Source organism: Podarcis tiliguerta (assembly GCF_965153285.1).
Source record: "Podarcis tiliguerta genome assembly, chromosome: 17".
Taxonomy (NCBI): domain Eukaryota; kingdom Metazoa; phylum Chordata; class Lepidosauria; order Squamata; family Lacertidae; genus Podarcis; species Podarcis tiliguerta.
The window spans coordinates 40847940-40864485 of NC_139550.1; the positions used below are offsets into that span (position 1 = coordinate 40847940).

General features: G+C 48.1%; 1 protein-coding gene across 1 annotated transcript in view; it reads left to right on the plus strand.

Annotated features, from left to right (window-relative positions):
* The first annotated feature begins 5103 nt into the window (after positions 1-5103).
* LOC310668100 (maestro heat-like repeat family member 5) overlaps positions 5104-16546 on the plus strand; it is a 39631-nt gene continuing 28188 nt past the window's right edge. Inside the window, exons 1-3 of the mRNA XM_083421028.1 lie at positions 5104-5198; positions 8914-9053; positions 11328-11357. Coding sequence (XP_083277154.1) covers positions 8946-9053; positions 11328-11357 — 138 coding nt within the window. The 5' untranslated portion in view covers positions 5104-5198; positions 8914-8945. The remainder of the gene's footprint in view (positions 5199-8913; positions 9054-11327; positions 11358-16546) is intronic.

The window sequence follows — 16546 nt, forward strand, 5'->3', positions numbered from 1 at the left end:
TTGAAACAGACGCCTCAGACAGAGCCGTGGGCGCCGTACTGTTGCAGAAGGACCCGCATGGGGACTGGAGACCGTGTGCCTTCTACTCTAGGAAGCTCAGCAAGTCGGAGCAGAACTACACCATCTGGGACAGGGAGCTGCTGGCCATTCATGCAGCATTCAAGGCGTGGCGGCACTTCCTCGTCGGGGCCAAACACACAGTGCAGGTTCGCACGGATCATAAGAACCTGGAGTACTGGCGCACGGCAAGGTTCCTGAACCAGCGGCACATCAGATGGGCGGAATTTTTTGCGGATTTCGACTTCAGGATAGAATACATCCCAGGCGACAACAACATCATGGCGGATGCACTGTCCAGAAAGCCGCAATACCTCGAAGAGGCGGCACCAGCAGCGGCCAAGCACATTTTCGCTCCGAAAGCGTGGGCGTGCGCTTCAGCAACCGTGGACCTGGAGGCGGTCCGTCGAGCACTGCAGGAGGACCCCTTCGCACAAGCCAAGATGGAGGAGGTGCACAAGGGCACGGTGAAGGACGACGAGTTCCAAGTACGAGACGGATTGCTCATCCGCAGAGGAGCACTCTATGTACCGGGAGACGACCTCCGGGCGAAAGTACTGCAGCAGTTGCACGACGCACCCACCGCCGGGCACTTTGGCAAGGAGAAGACGGCAGAACTAGTTGCCAGAGATTTTTGGTGGCCCAAGATGCGGGGGGAAGTCGCGGAGTACGTCTCGAGGTGCGACACCTGCCAAAGGGCCAAGTCAGTGCACAAACCTCCGGCGGGACTGCTCGAACCGCTGCAGACCCCGAGCGAACCGTGGGAGAGGGTGGCCCTGGACTTTGTCACGGATTTACCCAGCTCAAGGGGTAAAACGGCAGTGCTAGTGGTGGTGGACATGTTCACTAAAATGGCCCACTTCATTCCATGCGCGAAGGTGGCCACGGCAGAACAGACCGCCAAACTGTTCATAGACCACGTCTTCAGGGTGCACGGTCTGCCACGGTCTATCTTGTCCGACAGGGGGCGCCAGTTCATTTCGAACTTCTGGCAGAAGCTGATGGGTTTCCTGAACGTCAAGATCAACCTAGCGTCGGCGAGACACCCGCAGACCAACGGCCAAGCGGAGCGCGTCAACGCCATCATGCAGCAGTACCTGAGATGCTATGCAAATCAGCAGCCGACAACATGGGTGGACTACCTGCCGCTCGCTGAGTTCGCCTACAACAACACGAAGCACGTGTCCACGGGGGTGACACCGTTCTTCGCCAACAACGGGAGGCATCCCAGAACCTTCCCGGGATTAGGGAGACTGGGGGAGGGAGAGCCACAGGCAGCGGAAGTCTTGGCGGCAGAATTGCAGGAGGTTCACGAACAGCTTAGGAGGCAGTTAGAGCTTGCAAAGCACGCATACAAACTGCAGGCTGACAAGCACAGAAGGGTTGGGGAGGACATAAAGGTGGGAGACTGGGTGTGGTTAGCGGCACACGCAGTGCCGACCAGATCACTAGCTAAGAAGAAACTCGGACATAAGCAGCTAGGACCTTACCAAGTTGAAGCACGGATCAATCCGGTGGCTTTCCGGTTGACACTTCCGGAGGGATCCAGAATGCACCCAGTATTCCATAGGTCGGTGCTCACGCCCTACAAAGCACCTCACCGATTTCAGGCGCAGGACACGGCACCAGACCCATATGGGGAGACCCCCCCAAGGAGGGAGTCGCCAGGAAGGGAGCCCATCAACCAGGTCACAGAGATTTTAGACTCGAGATGGGGGGAAGAGGGAGTAGAATACTTTCTCGCCAGTGAAGGTACCCCGGCCAGCGCCAACCGTTGGGTGCCGGACTATGCCCTGAACGAGCCTCTTCTCAAGGAGGAGTTTCATGCCTTGTTCCCACACAGGCCCATGCCAGCCGAGTATTTCGACGACTGGCTTTTCACACCCACGCTTTCAACCAGCACCTTCCAGGGGTTCACCTCGGACGAGGAACCAGCAACGGAAACACGTTCCCCGGAGGGCTCGCCCTCGGGGTTTGCCTCAGACCGCTCGTTTTGGTGGGACGATCGAGGAGAGGAGCGGTGGAGCAGGAGGTGGCTGAGGGGTCCTTGGCGGGCAACGGACCCAGAGGACACCGAGGGTGAGATGGACATGGACAGGCTGGGGGAGGACGTTGGGTTCGAGCATGGCGGCACGGAGATGGAAGCAGAGGAGATTGAGGTCGGCGAAGACAAGGAGGACGAGCCGGACTTATCCGGATGGATGCACGCCACGGGGGACGAACTGTATCCACCATTCACCCCCACAACGACGGAGCACCCAGCACCCCCGCCGGAGGAGGGGGAGGGGGGAACGGGGGGCTTCGAGGGGGGGATGGATGTCAGAGGTTCAGGAGCAGAGTCACAGGAGAGGGAGGAAATGGAGAGCGAGGGGGAGGAGTCTGAAGGAAATGTCAGCGAAGACAGCAGTCCGAGGTCTCTGAGTCTCTCCAGTGACTCGGAAGATTCACAGAAAGGGGCCCCCATAGTCAGGGCAAGGGGAGTGCCCAGGGGGGCACCTCAGGAAGAAGGGGCCAGAGGGGACTCAGAGAGTAGCAGCTGGAAATCCGGACCAGCGTCCCCCCCAGAGGGCAGTAGGGGGGAGGAGTCCCAAGCATCGGGATCAGGTGGCGCGCGGGCAGCGGGAGAACGTGAGGCAGGAGCGATCACACCCTCGTCGGTGAGCGAGGAAACGGTCATCAGGAAAGTTAAACGCGCGCGCGCGCCAAGTTCAAATGTACAGGAAGGCGGCAAGGTGGGCAGCCCGGGTAGGGAGCCAGGTCCTAAAGCCCGCCGAAGAGAGGGGGAGGAGTCAGAGGGGTCAACGTCTGCATCAGAAGAGTCCAGGAGGGAAGAGACACCGGGGGGTAGTAGGACCCAGAGGAAGAGAGAGAGAAGGAAGAGGTGGAGTAAGATTAGAGTGTTAAACTGGTGCGCAGGGGGCGAAGACTCAGATGGAGCTTCGCCGGTCTAGAGTTCAGACGTAGAGCTGGGACGCTGAGGCTTTGAAATGCAAACTATTCTTCAATAAAGACTTTGATACTATACTATCGGCTAGCGTTGGTCCTTGGTGAGCTGGGACCCGGAGCCAGCTCTGACATCTGCTTTCTCACAAGATGCTGCTGCTTAAGCAAAAGGTTATTTTTTATCAGTACAAGAAGGCTTCAAAAAGCTAATGAATAGGCTCTGTCACTGCCAGGAAAAAGCAGGTCTGGGAACTAAGTCTTATCTCATTCAGTTGCAACACATCTTGGACACGCTGAATGCAAGGCTTCTCAGCCCCCTTGGCTTCTCATCCCCCTTTCCTGGGAAGGGCGCCGAGAGTCCCAAGAGTCCCAGGACAGGAGCTTTCTGTTCATGCTCAGGGAAACTCATGAGGCAGGACTCCTGAGGAGGGGGAGAAGGGGGAGGGAAGTGGAGGGGAATTATGCTCTGTGCAAATGGCTGTGCACTAGCTCCTTCTACCAATCCCGGATGGTAGAAATAAAGCTTTTTCTCTGAAATTATCCCTTGAGTGCCTGTTTGACTCCCATTTCCGTCTCCCGGGTGCAATGCTCTTCCCACCTGAGGGCAAAGCCTGAAAAGGCTACAGGAGTTGTGGCGTCCTCAGGCACAGAGGTTTTCCAGGTAGCTAGTCCCAGTGTCAATTTCTGCAGGCAGCGCGCCTCCACCTGCACACAAGACAAGCCACCTGCAGGAATCGACTCCTGCAAAGTGGCACAGCAATGGGAGATCCTTCCAGCAAGGTTTCAGGGCAGACCTTCAGCCAGACCTAGTCTGTCCTGGGATCCACCCATAATGAGAAAACGAAAACAAAACTATTCACACAAAAGGCAGGCCTTACATCCAGGCTTTTACTGACCGTACATTAAAATACCTTTTCACAAGAGATATTGAAGATAATAAAACACAGCACCCAGAATTAGGAAGAGATAACCAGGCTGGAATAGTAGATCATGTCAGATCATTTTCCTCCACAAATTTTACAATATTCTTCCGTGGTATCCACTTCCTCCCCCCTTTGATCTACATGAGCTTGCTATTTCCAGGTCTGTATCCTTCTCACTCTGAGTAAAAAGACTTCCTCATTTCAATGTTTACAAATAAAAATACCATACCAAATACTTTGAATCATTCCCAGATTCTGTCAATATCCAGGATATTTCCCAATTGCTAAATTTCCAGCAATCAAAACTGGAATATCTTATTCCAGTCTTAATAGATTACCTAAAAATAACAATTTCTTATCCAGAGATTCTATTTATTTTTTTAAAATAATTTTTTATTAATTTTTCCATGGATTCTAATTCTAACACAATATCTTTAACAATTTTTCATATTTCGACCCTCCTCCCCTGGACTTCCCTCATACTCACATTTTTTTTTATTTCCCTATTGTTCACCTTGCATATTTGATGTTTCCCCAAAATTTCCTCAATACATATTGTCTTATTTTTTGTTGTAGACAGTTGTGATTGTTCACTCAAACCCTGCCAATGAGTCCATTTTTTATGTTGCCTCTTCATATATGTTGTAAATGGTTCCCATTCTCTTTTAAAGTCTTTGTTGTCCTTTTCATGTAATTTTTCTGTTAGTTTTGCCGGTTCTGCATATTCCATAAATTTCCCTTGCCATTGTCCTTGTTGGTATTTCTTCTGTCTTCCAAGTTTGTGCTAATAAAATTCTTGCTGCTGTTGTTGCATACATAAATAATTTCCAATTTTCTTTTTTTACATCTTGGTCTAAAATTCCTAGAAGGAATGCTTCTGGTTTTAACAAAAGTCTTTTTAAACAGTTTTTTAAATCCTTATATATCATTTTCCAATAATTCCTAATCTTTTTGCATCTTGCAGGATGGCTTCTTTTCTAAAACGAAAGAAGAAAAACAGAATCTACCCCTCATATGAGGACGAGGCCCCTGTCCTACTGCCGGCATTGGCAAAGCCTTCAACATCAGCTGCAGAGGGCAGGAGGAAAACGCAGGCTGTACCCCTAGTCTTGCCAGGGCTGGTGCAGCCCCAGACCAGCACTTTTCAGCAGGCAAGCAGGCAAGACAGCAGGCAAGACAGCAGGCAAGACCCAAGCAGGGAAGACCTAAGACAGCAGCGGCCCTTGTCCCTGCCCAAAAAGAAGAGCCTTGCGGACTCTGGGCCAGCGTTCCCAGGTGAGTAGGCAGAACCAGATCCCTTTTGGGTTCCCCTTGGCCTTAGACTTGGTGTTTACCTCTACGGATGTTGGTGATCTGACACTAACTAAAAGCGAAACAAAAGAAGTGCCATGGTCAGATCACTTCCTGGTGCAACTGGACTTCTCCGCGACCCTTCCCCTCGGCAGGGAGGTGGGACCAATTCGGATGGTCCGCCCCCGCTACTTAATAGATCCAACTGGTTTCCAGAGAGTGGTAGGGGATGTTTTATCCCAAGTTGATGGCCTCTCGGCTGATTCCCTGGTGGCCCATTGGAATGCGGAGTTAACCAGGGCTATTGACTGCCTGGCTCCGAAGCGCCCTCTCCGATTGCATGGAGACTGGACAGCCCCGTGGTTTTCCCTGGAGCTAAGGGCGATGAAACAATCATTGAGACGGCTAGAGCGCCGGTGGCGGAAAATTCACTCCGAATCAGACCGGACACGGGCTAGAGCTCAACGTCGAGCCTACCAAGTGGCAATGGCGACGGCATCTGCAGAAAACAGCAGCAGGAGACTTTTTCAGGTGGTTCGCAATCTATCAGAACCACTTGCACCACCGGGGCCTGGTAGGGACCCCAAGATCTCCTGCAATGCTTTTGCAAAGTTTTTTGCAGATAAAGTCGCTCAGATTCAGAAGGAGGTAGACTCCACCGTGGGAGCAGGGCCAGGGCGGGAGAGTGCTAGAGTTCTGTCTAGTCCTGTTACATGGGATCAATTCCAATCTGTTACCTCCGAGGATGTGGACAGGCTGCTTGGACAAGTGAAACCGACCACCTGTCTCCTTGAGCCCATCCTGGCTGATCAAAGCGAGCCAGGAAGGGCTGGGCGATGGGCTCTGCGGGGTGGTGAATGCTTCTCTCTGTGAGGGAGCCTTCCCAGTCCTGCTGAAAAAGGCGATCATTAAACCGCTTCTTTAAAAAACATCTTTAGACCCAGCCAGTTTGGCCAACTATCGCCCAGTCTCAAATTTACCATTCTTGAGCAAGGTGATTGAGCGGGTGGTTGCCAAACAACTCCAAGCACGCCTGGAGGATGCGGACCATTTGGATCCCTTCGAATCGGGATTCAGGCCTCACCATGGGACTGAAACTGCCTTGGTCGCGCTGGTCGATGATCTCCGGCGGGCTAGGGACAAAGGTGAGAGCTGTTTCCTAGTTCTGCTGGATTTCTCAGCGGCCTATAACACCATCGACCATAACATCCTTCTGGACCGTCTAGAGGGGCTGGGAGCTGGGGGCACTGTGATACAGTCGTTCCGCTACTTCCTCCTGGGCTGTGTTCAGAAAGTGGTGGTGGGGGGATGAGTGTTCAGACCCCTGGGCTCTCACGTGTGGTGCTTCAGGGTTCCGTCCTCTCCCCCATGCTTTTTAATATCTATATGAAGCCGCTGGGAGAGATCATCAGGGGGTTTGGGCTGGGTGTTCATCCGTATGCAGATGACACCCAGCTCTACCTCTCCTTTAAATCAGAACCAGTGAAGGCGGTGAAGGCCCTGTGTGAGTGCCTGGAGGCGGTTGGAGGATGGATGGTGGCTAACAGATTGAGGTTGAATTCTGACAAGACAGAAGTACTGTTTTTTGGGGACAGGGGGCGGGTGGGTGTGGGGGATTCCCTGGTCCTGAATGGGGTAACTGTGCCCCTGAAGGACCAGGTGCGCAGCCTGGGAGTCACTTTGGACTCACAGCTGTCCATGGAGGCGCAGGTTAATTCTGTATCCAGGGCAGCTGTCTACCAACTCCACCTGGTATGCAGGCTGAGACCCTACCTGCCCGCGGACTGTCTCACCAGAGTGGTGCATGCTCTAGTTATCTCCCGCTTGGACTACTGCAACACGCTCTATGTGGGGCTACGTTTGACGGTGACCCAGAAACTGCTATTAATCCAGAATGCGGCAGCTAGGCTGGTGACTGGGAGCGGCCGCCGGGACCACATAACACCGGTTCTGAGGGATCTGCATTGGTTCTGGGCACAATTCAAAGTGTTAAAGCCCTAAACGGCCCCGGTCCAGTATACATGAAGGAGCGTCTCCACCCCCATCGTTCAGCCTGGACACTGAGATCCAGCGCCGAGGGCCTTCTGGTGATTCCCTCATTGCGAGAAGTAAGGTTACAGGGAACCAGACAGAGGGCCTTCTCGGTAGTGGCGCCCACCCTGTGGAACACCCTCCCTTCAGATGTGAAGGAAATAAGTAGCTATCCTATCTTTAAAAGACATCTGAAGGCAGCCCTGTTTAGGGAAGTTTTTAACATTTAACGCTGTATTGTTTTTAATACTTGATTGGGAGCTGCCCAGAGTGGCTGGGGAAACTCAGCCAGATGGGCGGGGTATAAATAATAATTATATAATAATTAATAATTATATAATAATTAATTAATTATTATTATTATACAAGGCCGGGGTCTCTCCTGGTTTCCTTGATGTCTGGGTGCAAGCCCCCCCCCTTGTTAAGAGGCTTGTAACATGGAGCAGGGACTTCTGGGTGGCTGCTCCTGTTCTGCATTGCTGGGGGTTGGACTAGGTGACCCCGCAGGTCCCTTCAGACGCTACAGTTCTATGATCCCTGTTCAATTATGGCATACACCCGCTCATTGCAACTGGCGAGAAGCCCCCTGAGAAAGAACTTGCCGTCTTTTCTCGTGTATAAGACGAGGTTTTTTACCCCCCAAATCAAGTGTCAAATTGGGGCTCCTCTTCTACATAGGTAGTGCTGAGGGGGGACGGTGTGACGTTAACATATATGAGAGAGTGCTGGAGGGGAAATAGTTAAATAGGTTGCACAGACAGGACCCAGGGGGATGGAGTCAGTGGGTCTATAAAACTAGTTCTGGGAGGGGTTCTGAGAGGAGTCCGTTGGGAGTTGTGGGTGGGTAGTTGGTTGGATTTCATGGGTTGGCTGGGAAAGGCAGTTGGTAATAGAGAGACAGTTAGGGCAGTTGGTCCTTGAGTGTGGGGAGGTAGCAGAGATAGAGAGAGGAACATAAGACTAAGAAAGTAAAGAGGAACACCGTTTGGAATGCTGCAAAAGTTTTGTTTTATCTCTGAAATAAAATACACTCTTCTTTATTGGTAATTGAAAAGCTGACTGAGACTGAAGTGATTTTACCAGGGAGGACCTGGTTGGTGGCAGCGGATTAATGGTGTATGGGTCAATAATCCGTGAGACAACTGGGTGCTCTGTACGAACGCCACAGACGGGCGCTTGGTTGTAGCCGCCAGGAGGAGATTCCTAGCCATGATTTCTTTGCTGTGGAAAGGGCTGTTGTCGACTGGCAGGCGATAGGTGACTTGGTGGTTGATGCCTGCAATTGTGCAATTTGATTAATGCCCCCCCCAAAAAGCTCAACAAATCTGGGCAACCCCTCCCCAAAAAAGCTTAACAAGTCTTGGCAATCTGCCCCCGTTTTCTAAATTTTGAGTGCCCCAAAATAGGGGGCATCTTATACATGGGGGGCGTGTTATACATGGGAAAATATGATACCTTCAGTGGCGTAGCGTGGGTTGTCAGCACCCGGGGCAAGGCAAGTAATTTGCACCCCCTAACCCGTGGATTTGCGCCCCTAACCCTAACCCCCAGATGTTGCGCCCGGTGCGGCCGGCCCCCCTGCACCCCCCACGCTACGCCACTGGATACCTTTCCCTCTCATCCGCCTCATTTACTCACCTCTCTCTCCTCTCTCTCTTTCTTTCTGAAGAACTCTCTGATGAAAACTTCGAGTACTTGTGGATGGGTACGAAGATCCTGGGAGGAAGAACCGTCAGAGAAGCCTTGGAGATGATGGATGAAAGGGAGATTTTGGACACCATCCTCCAACACCTCCAGCCACCTCCCCAGGTGTGTGTGATGCAGGGTGGATTTGATTGAAATCAAATCGATTTAAAACATATTTTTACATTCTTGCTTGTATAATCTTAATATTTACAACCAGATGAAGGTTTCATTTTGGGAATAATAAATTTCCAGAGTAGTTTTTACTACTGATTTGGTTATACTGTTAGGAATGAATAGACAGATAATTATGAAATTATTGTGGGGTATAATAAGTTAACTGTGTACAGACGCTTCAGGTTACAGACTCCGCTAACCCAGAAATAGTACCTCGGATTAAGAACTGCCATTGGCTCAGGGGCGAGAGGGGAAAAGCCGGGTGGATTACAGAGAGCCCCCAAAGATCGTGGGAAGCAGCACTTCCTCAGCGGAGGAAGGAGAGGAGATGCAGGGGTCGGAGGAGGCAAGGCGGTGCCAGGACACCTTGCCTGAGCAAAGCGGGGAGGAGGGGGGTCCTCCATTACCCAAGCCTTCCTTGCGCAGTAGGCTTCCGCGCAGAGAGGGGAGGCGCAGACTGGCGCCAAGAAATTACTCTGCTGGGGAAGGTTGAAGGGCCGCTCACTCTCAGATGCCCATGAATGAGCAAGACACGGAATAGAGGCGCTCTGCATTCTAAAGGTTTTGATCATTAAGAAGAAAGCTTGAAAACAGACTCTTGAGCCATATTGCCTGATTGCTCTCAAGCAACCAACCGATACCTCTAACAGTGGTGCTTCAGGTTAAGAACAGTTTCAGGTTAAGAACGGACCTCCAGAACGAATTAAGTTCTTAACCTGAGGTACCACTGTATATTTGGACAACTTTTCTGCTGTACCTTATTGGAAGGAGAAAAATAATCATTTCCTTAATAAGAATTTAAACAATTTATTTAACAAAAACAATAACATTATAGCATATATATCCATGTTTGTTAACTGATGTGGTTAAACATTTTTTTAAAAAAAATTCTTAGACTGAATTTTAGCATATATGAAAAACTTAAAACAAAGTCTTACTTCCCAGTGAACAGCCATTGGACTATAATGCAACTTAAAAAGAAAAATATATTTCGAAAATTTTTTCCTCCAAAAGCATTTTATTTTAGAAATCCAATTTAATTTTTTTAAAATGTGATTTAAATCAAAGAAATCCATTTAAAAATAATAATAAAAAATTGGGTCATTTATTTTTATCCACCCTGGTCTGATGTTGCGCAGCGTGAACCAGGATTTCCCAACCTGGTGCCCTCTAAATGTTCTGGACCATATGCTGCCTGGGGCTGGTGGGAGCATGTAGAAGGGTTCAAGTTGAGGGGAACTGCCATGAACTATCACAGGCAAAGGCAAACTCGGCCCCCCAGCTGTTTTGGGACTACAGCTCCCATCATCCCTAGCTAATAGGACCAGCGGGTCAGGGGTGATGGGCATTGGAGTCCCCAAACAGCTGGAGGGCCGTGTTTGCCTAGGCCTGAACTATTGGGAGCCCAGCTTGGAGGAAGGTCCTATTTGCACATGCAAGAGACGACTTTCCCCTGGTGAGAAGGAGTGGTGACCGCCAGTCTGGGGGGGCTTGAAAAGAGGACCAGGCAAACTTGGGGAAGCAGAGAAGGCAATCAGTGCAGGATCTGTAGACCGGAAGAAGAACCAATCCATGAACTAGATTTGGTGGGGTGACTTGGACCCCAGGAAATGTTGCATTTTTTTTCTTTAACTTTTGCAACTGATCGTTCCCGATATCTGGGAACGTTTCAGAACCCGATATTGTGCAGTAAAAGTTTTGTGACTGTATTGTGCTAAATATGGCCAATATTTCCTCTTCGCTCTCAAGAGCAGTTAATTTGCCAGGCCTGGGCATTTGGCAGAGCAGGCAAGCAAATACTTTATGCAACAGAAAATTTAATAAATAATCATACTGGGAGTGGTATTGTCTGTTTGTTATTATGGTATGTATTTTTTAGTTTTTATATTGTAAACCGCCCTGTGATCTTCGGATGAAGGGCAGTACAGAAATTTAATAAATAATAGTAATAGCCACAATGCCTAGATTCTGTTTGTTCATGGCAGGAAACAAAGTGCTTTAAATGAATGGTGTGTCTCCCAGTCTGGAGGATTTATTTAATCTTCTTTGGAGTGTTACTTTAAAAAAGAAGAATAATTGATTGCAATAGATTTTACTCCAAATGATTTTTGCAAGAAGTCTATTTCTAGGCATGTGGGGGTTTTTTTAGAGAAGACAAGTGGCAGATAGATGGCAACTGCTCTCTAGACAAAAAACATTCACTTTTCTTCATTTTATTCCCAGCAGAAGACATCCAAGCCAGGACACAACAAGGTAAGTCCTTGTCGCGAATTCCTCACGGTGCTTTTAGTAGAATGCTCAGAGTCCCAGGTTCTTTAGTGCAGTATTCATTATTGTGAGCTCAATATATATGCAAATATCTACAGAAGCAGTTCATCTAATCAGACAGAGTACCTGCACCTTGAGGCAAAAGAAGACTCCACACTCATCTACACCACTCCACCACTATTGGACAGGCTTCCCTTTTAAACCGGTGACAGCCAATCACATTACTGCTGCATCATTCTGACCCAGCACTTCCACAGAGGGTATTGGATCTGTAGCCTTATTGGAGTTCACTGATTTGGTCTGCGTTGCTCCGGGACAGGAGGAAGGAAGCCAAATGACACCGAGGTTGATTCAAAGAAGAAAGAGTTTATTCTGCTCTCCGGATAGCAGAAGGTACTTGCGTGATCAAGTCCACAGCAAGTCCAAAGAAATGACAAGTTTCATGCAGTATATATATCCTCCAGGCACCCTCTCCCTCCTTCCAACCACATCAACCTATGTACGCAGGTTGACATCACATATGTTCTTGCTCTGGTATTCTTAACCATAAAAGGGTGTTCCTTCCTGTACTTCTGACCATAAAAGGATCTTCCTCTTCCTACTCTTATCTGGGAGGAATAGGTCATAATCTCCGGGAACACGCTCTGGTGCTGTTCCCAGATTGGGTCTGTGCGTCTTTTGTGGTCAGCACAGATAAGGCACACACACATCATCCCTGCTCTACTGGAACTTGGCAACATTGCCGCCACAGACTGATAAGGGAGAGAGCTTCGAGCACAGCCGGGTTTTTGTTTATACATTGACTCAGAGCTCGTTAATGGATTTTAGCTAAGGAAAAATAGGGATTTTGGTGCAGTTTTCAAACTACCTTCACAGTCAGTTTTGGGTTTGGGAAACCCATTCCTTCACATCAGCCTGTTGCAAACTGAAGCCTGCAGACTTACTTGCACAGCATCCTGTGAATCCCAACACTCAAAGGCTCGAGACCTAATAATTCTCTTAGGTCTCGAAATTTAGGAGCATCCAAACATTTTGTATACAAATCTGCCACATTACATTTTGTGTTACAGTGCTGTACCTTGAACACATTTCTTTCCAAAGCATTTTTCACATTTCCATATCTTATAGCAATATGTTTGCTCTTGCTCTTAAAGTTCTGTTGGTTAGCAAGCTGTTGTGCAGCCATGTTGTCATTGAGCACAGAGATTGGCATTTCAGAAGGTATTCCAAGCTCTTTTGTTAGGCAAGCAAACCACTCTACTTGTGACACACATTCGCTTATGGCTGAGTACTCTGCTTCACAAGTACTTGTGGCAACAAATGTTTGTTTCTGGGATTTCCACTGAACCAGGGCATTTCCAATATATATGGCATAGCCAGTGGTAGACTTTCCATTTTCTCTGTCTCCCCAGCTGGCATCAGTATGTGCATACACTTGCTGATCATATCCTGTATCCAGCACCAGTTTGTAATCTTTTGTGCCTTTCAGATACCTTAGGATTCTTTTAAGTGCTACTCAATCTCTCTGAGCCAGGTCTGCACTTCTTTGGCTTAACATGTGCACTGCCAATGTTATGTCGGGTTTCGTCCAGCAACTTAAATATAACAGAAAACCTAACAAAGAATGAAACACAGTTGCATTCTCACATTTTTGTCCTTCTGGTTCATTTTTGTACTGTTTAGTTATGGGAGTGTCAACCTCATTTGCCCTCTCTATTCCATATGTCTTCAGTAACTTTTCGATTTTTTCCTTCTGACTCAGAGAGTAGACGCCCTCTTCATTTCTCTGAACCTCTACTCCTAAGTAATTCTGAATCTATCCCAAATACTTCAGTTTGTGGCTCCAACCTGGTGGAACGCTCTGTCACAAGAGACTAGGGCCCTGCAAGACTTGACATCTTTCCGCAGGGCCTGCAAGACCGAGCTGTTCCACCAGGCCTTTGGTCAGGGTGCATCCTGACTCCCTCCTTTGGCAATCTTTACAAAACTTTAGTTTATGGTTGCCATCAACTTTGAATTTGATCTTAATTAATTTTTTATAATGTTTTATAATGTTGCACTATTTTAGTGTTGTTAGCCGCCCTGAGCCCGGCTTCGGCTGGGGAGGGCGGGATATAAATAAAATTTATTATTATTATTATTATTATTATATGTATTTGTTACCTAGGCTGTTTATAAACCAAGACCCTTGCTTTAGTGCAGTTGTTATTAGACAGATATCATCAACATACAAAGTAAATAACAAATGCTTCCTTGCACCATTGCTGAATATAAACAGGAATCAGCCATGCTTTGTTTGAATCCCATCTTTTTCAAAGTTGTGTCTATGCATTCATGCCATAGACGTGCACTTTGGTGTAAACCATATAGTGCCCTTTGCAGCTTTAACACCATGCTGTCTTTTTCCAGCTCATAACCTGGTATTTGCTGTAACTACACCTCGGCGTCAATAGCAGCATTTAGCAGCTGAGGCAACATCAAAATGATTAACTTTTAACCCCCTCAGACTTGCCATTGCTAAAACTGATTTTACTGTTTCAGCCTTTGCTCTTGGGGCAAACACTTCATCATAATGTATCATTTTCCTTTGTGTAAAGCCCCTTGCAACCAGCCTGGCTTTCCTCTGACAACTACCACCAGCCAGCTTTTTCACTTTAAAAACCCACTTACAGCTTATGGGCTTTTTACCTTCAGGCAATTCTGTAGGTGTCAGCATCGCCCTTGAGCCAGTGTCACCCTTCAGCCCCAACTGGGCTAGGCGAGCTGGATAGCACTTCCAGAGACCACCTTCTGCACAGGAAGAGGTCAAAGTGCTGTGGACTCACAGCTTAGAGTTGTGAGCACCAGATTCACTTCCACAAGAAGACAGTCATCGCACAGCAGAGTATAGCAGAGTACAGCAGAGCATAAACGGCTCAGAGAACAGCTCTGTAAAATATCTTCTTTATTCTAGCTACAACTATAATACACAACTATATACAGAGCTAAATGAGGTCTAAACGAAAATGAATGCTGAACTGCACTGAGTGTCTGCAGCTGCTCTTAGCAGCAACCTTATCTATACACACGATCTCTCTCTAACACTCAGTCTCTCTCTCCGACACTTTGATGTGAGGCTGGAGCGGAATAAGTAGAGAGCAAAAACCGCCCCCTCCTCTCTGGAGAATCAGCAGAGAACATCAGCAGATTCTTGGATATGGGAGGGGTGAAATCTCCTCAGTAGGTACAAACACATTGTTATTTAGCAGAGAGTTATACTCTACCTGCATTGCCTTTAACCACACCTCTTTCTCTAGAGTAGGTAACTCCTGCACTTCTTCAAAGTTTGCTGGCTCAGTTACACAAACCTGGTTTATGGTGGCTGGGAACCCATAACGGGCTGGAGGTTGGCCTTTATTACTTCTTTCAGACCTCCTTGGTTCATTAATCTCACCCCCTGGGCTACCTTTAGGACTGCTTTTGGGGTGGATTGACTCTGGAGATTTACCTCCTTCTGTCCCTGTTGCACTTTCTCCCCACCCCCTGCTCCATGCTAGCAGCTGGAGAAAAATGCTCAGTCTTTACCTCCTCCCTTTCAATTTCTCTGGGAGAGCTGCCAATTCTTAGCTTTCTTTCAACGGCCTTATCAGGTACGCTTGGCAGTAAAACGTTTTCTGGCAGCAGGTTTGCATGTATCTTGGGCCAATTTCTTTGCTCATTAAAGCTGGCTGACCAACTATAACTCAAAAGATTTTTATCATCTTCAAACCTGTAGGCTTTCGTACCGCTTTCATACCCAAGAAATAGCAACTGCGGTGCCCTTTTCCCACCTTTTCTTCGGGGTTTTTACAGGTATGCCAACCCATGCCTTTGTCCCAAAGATTCTCAAATGTTGCAAACTGGGACTTTTGTTATAGAGAATCTTATAGGGTATGTCATCTAGTACCCTTGACCACAAACAATTTCCAATATAATTCCCTGTCTTAATACTCTCAGCCCAGTATTTAATTGGAAGATTTGCATCTGCCAACAATGCTTTCATTTGTGTCTGCAAGACACCTCCCCTACGCTCTGCTACTCCATTCTCCTGAGGAGTCGCCACAGTGGTAAGCCTATGTTTAATCCCTTGGGATCGCAACCAGTTTCTTAGGGAGCTTGCCATAAATTCTCCTCCCGTCTGTCTGAATAGAGCACACCTTTTGGCCAAGTTGTCTTTCTATCCTTCTTACCCAGAACTTCAAAGTTTGGGCAACATCAGATTTTTGCTTTAATGGATAGACCCAGCCAAATCTAGAATAGTCATCCACTAGGATCAAATAATACTTGTTACGGGAGACACTTGGTGGAAAAGGACCAGTTACATCAGCATGAACCAACTCCAGTGGTTTTTTTGTTTCTCTCTGGCTTGCTCTTGCTACTGGGCAAGCCCTGCTTTTAACCTCCTTGCAGATATTGCAGTCTAAGTAATTATCACAACTTTTAATGTTTTTCATCCCCCCACACAACTCCAATGTTTTGTTCAGCACCTTAAAGCTGCCATGAGCCAGACGCCTGTGCAGCAGATGAATACACATATCATGGGTTGGGACATTTTGCACATTCGCAACCTTAGACTCACACTGCAGTACATACATATTAATTCTAAGGTTAGCATTTGCCAATACTGCCCCATTTTGCTTTATCTGGCACTGATCTCCCACAAAGTTTACTTCAAAGCCTGCTTTTGCCAAGTCAGGAATACTCAGGAGATTGTTTTGCAAACTAGGCACACACAACACATTCCTGAATGTGTGTCCCAGCTGTGGGAACACAATCTCCCCCTCACAGACTACATTAGCTTTCTGGCCTGTAGCAAGACTTAGATGGTTTTGTTTGAAGCCCTAGCATCAGTTAGCAATGCTTTTCTTTTACAAAAAGTTTGAGAAGCTCCGCTGTCCAGAACCCACAGCTCTTCATTTTCTTGGCCATCTGCAGACACCCAAGCGGTAGACTCTCTCTGCTGCCTCCTGTGCTTCTGCTGTTTTTGTTGTTTCCTTGGGCAGTCCCGAAGCAGATGTCCACTGGACTTGCAGCAAAAACACCTTTTTACTTTGTCGACCACCAGCTGGTCTGCAGCAGCTCCTCCTGGTTGTTTCTCCGGCTCCCGACACCTCTGCTCTTCCCGGCTGTTGTTCCCTCTGGGATGCTCCAACAGC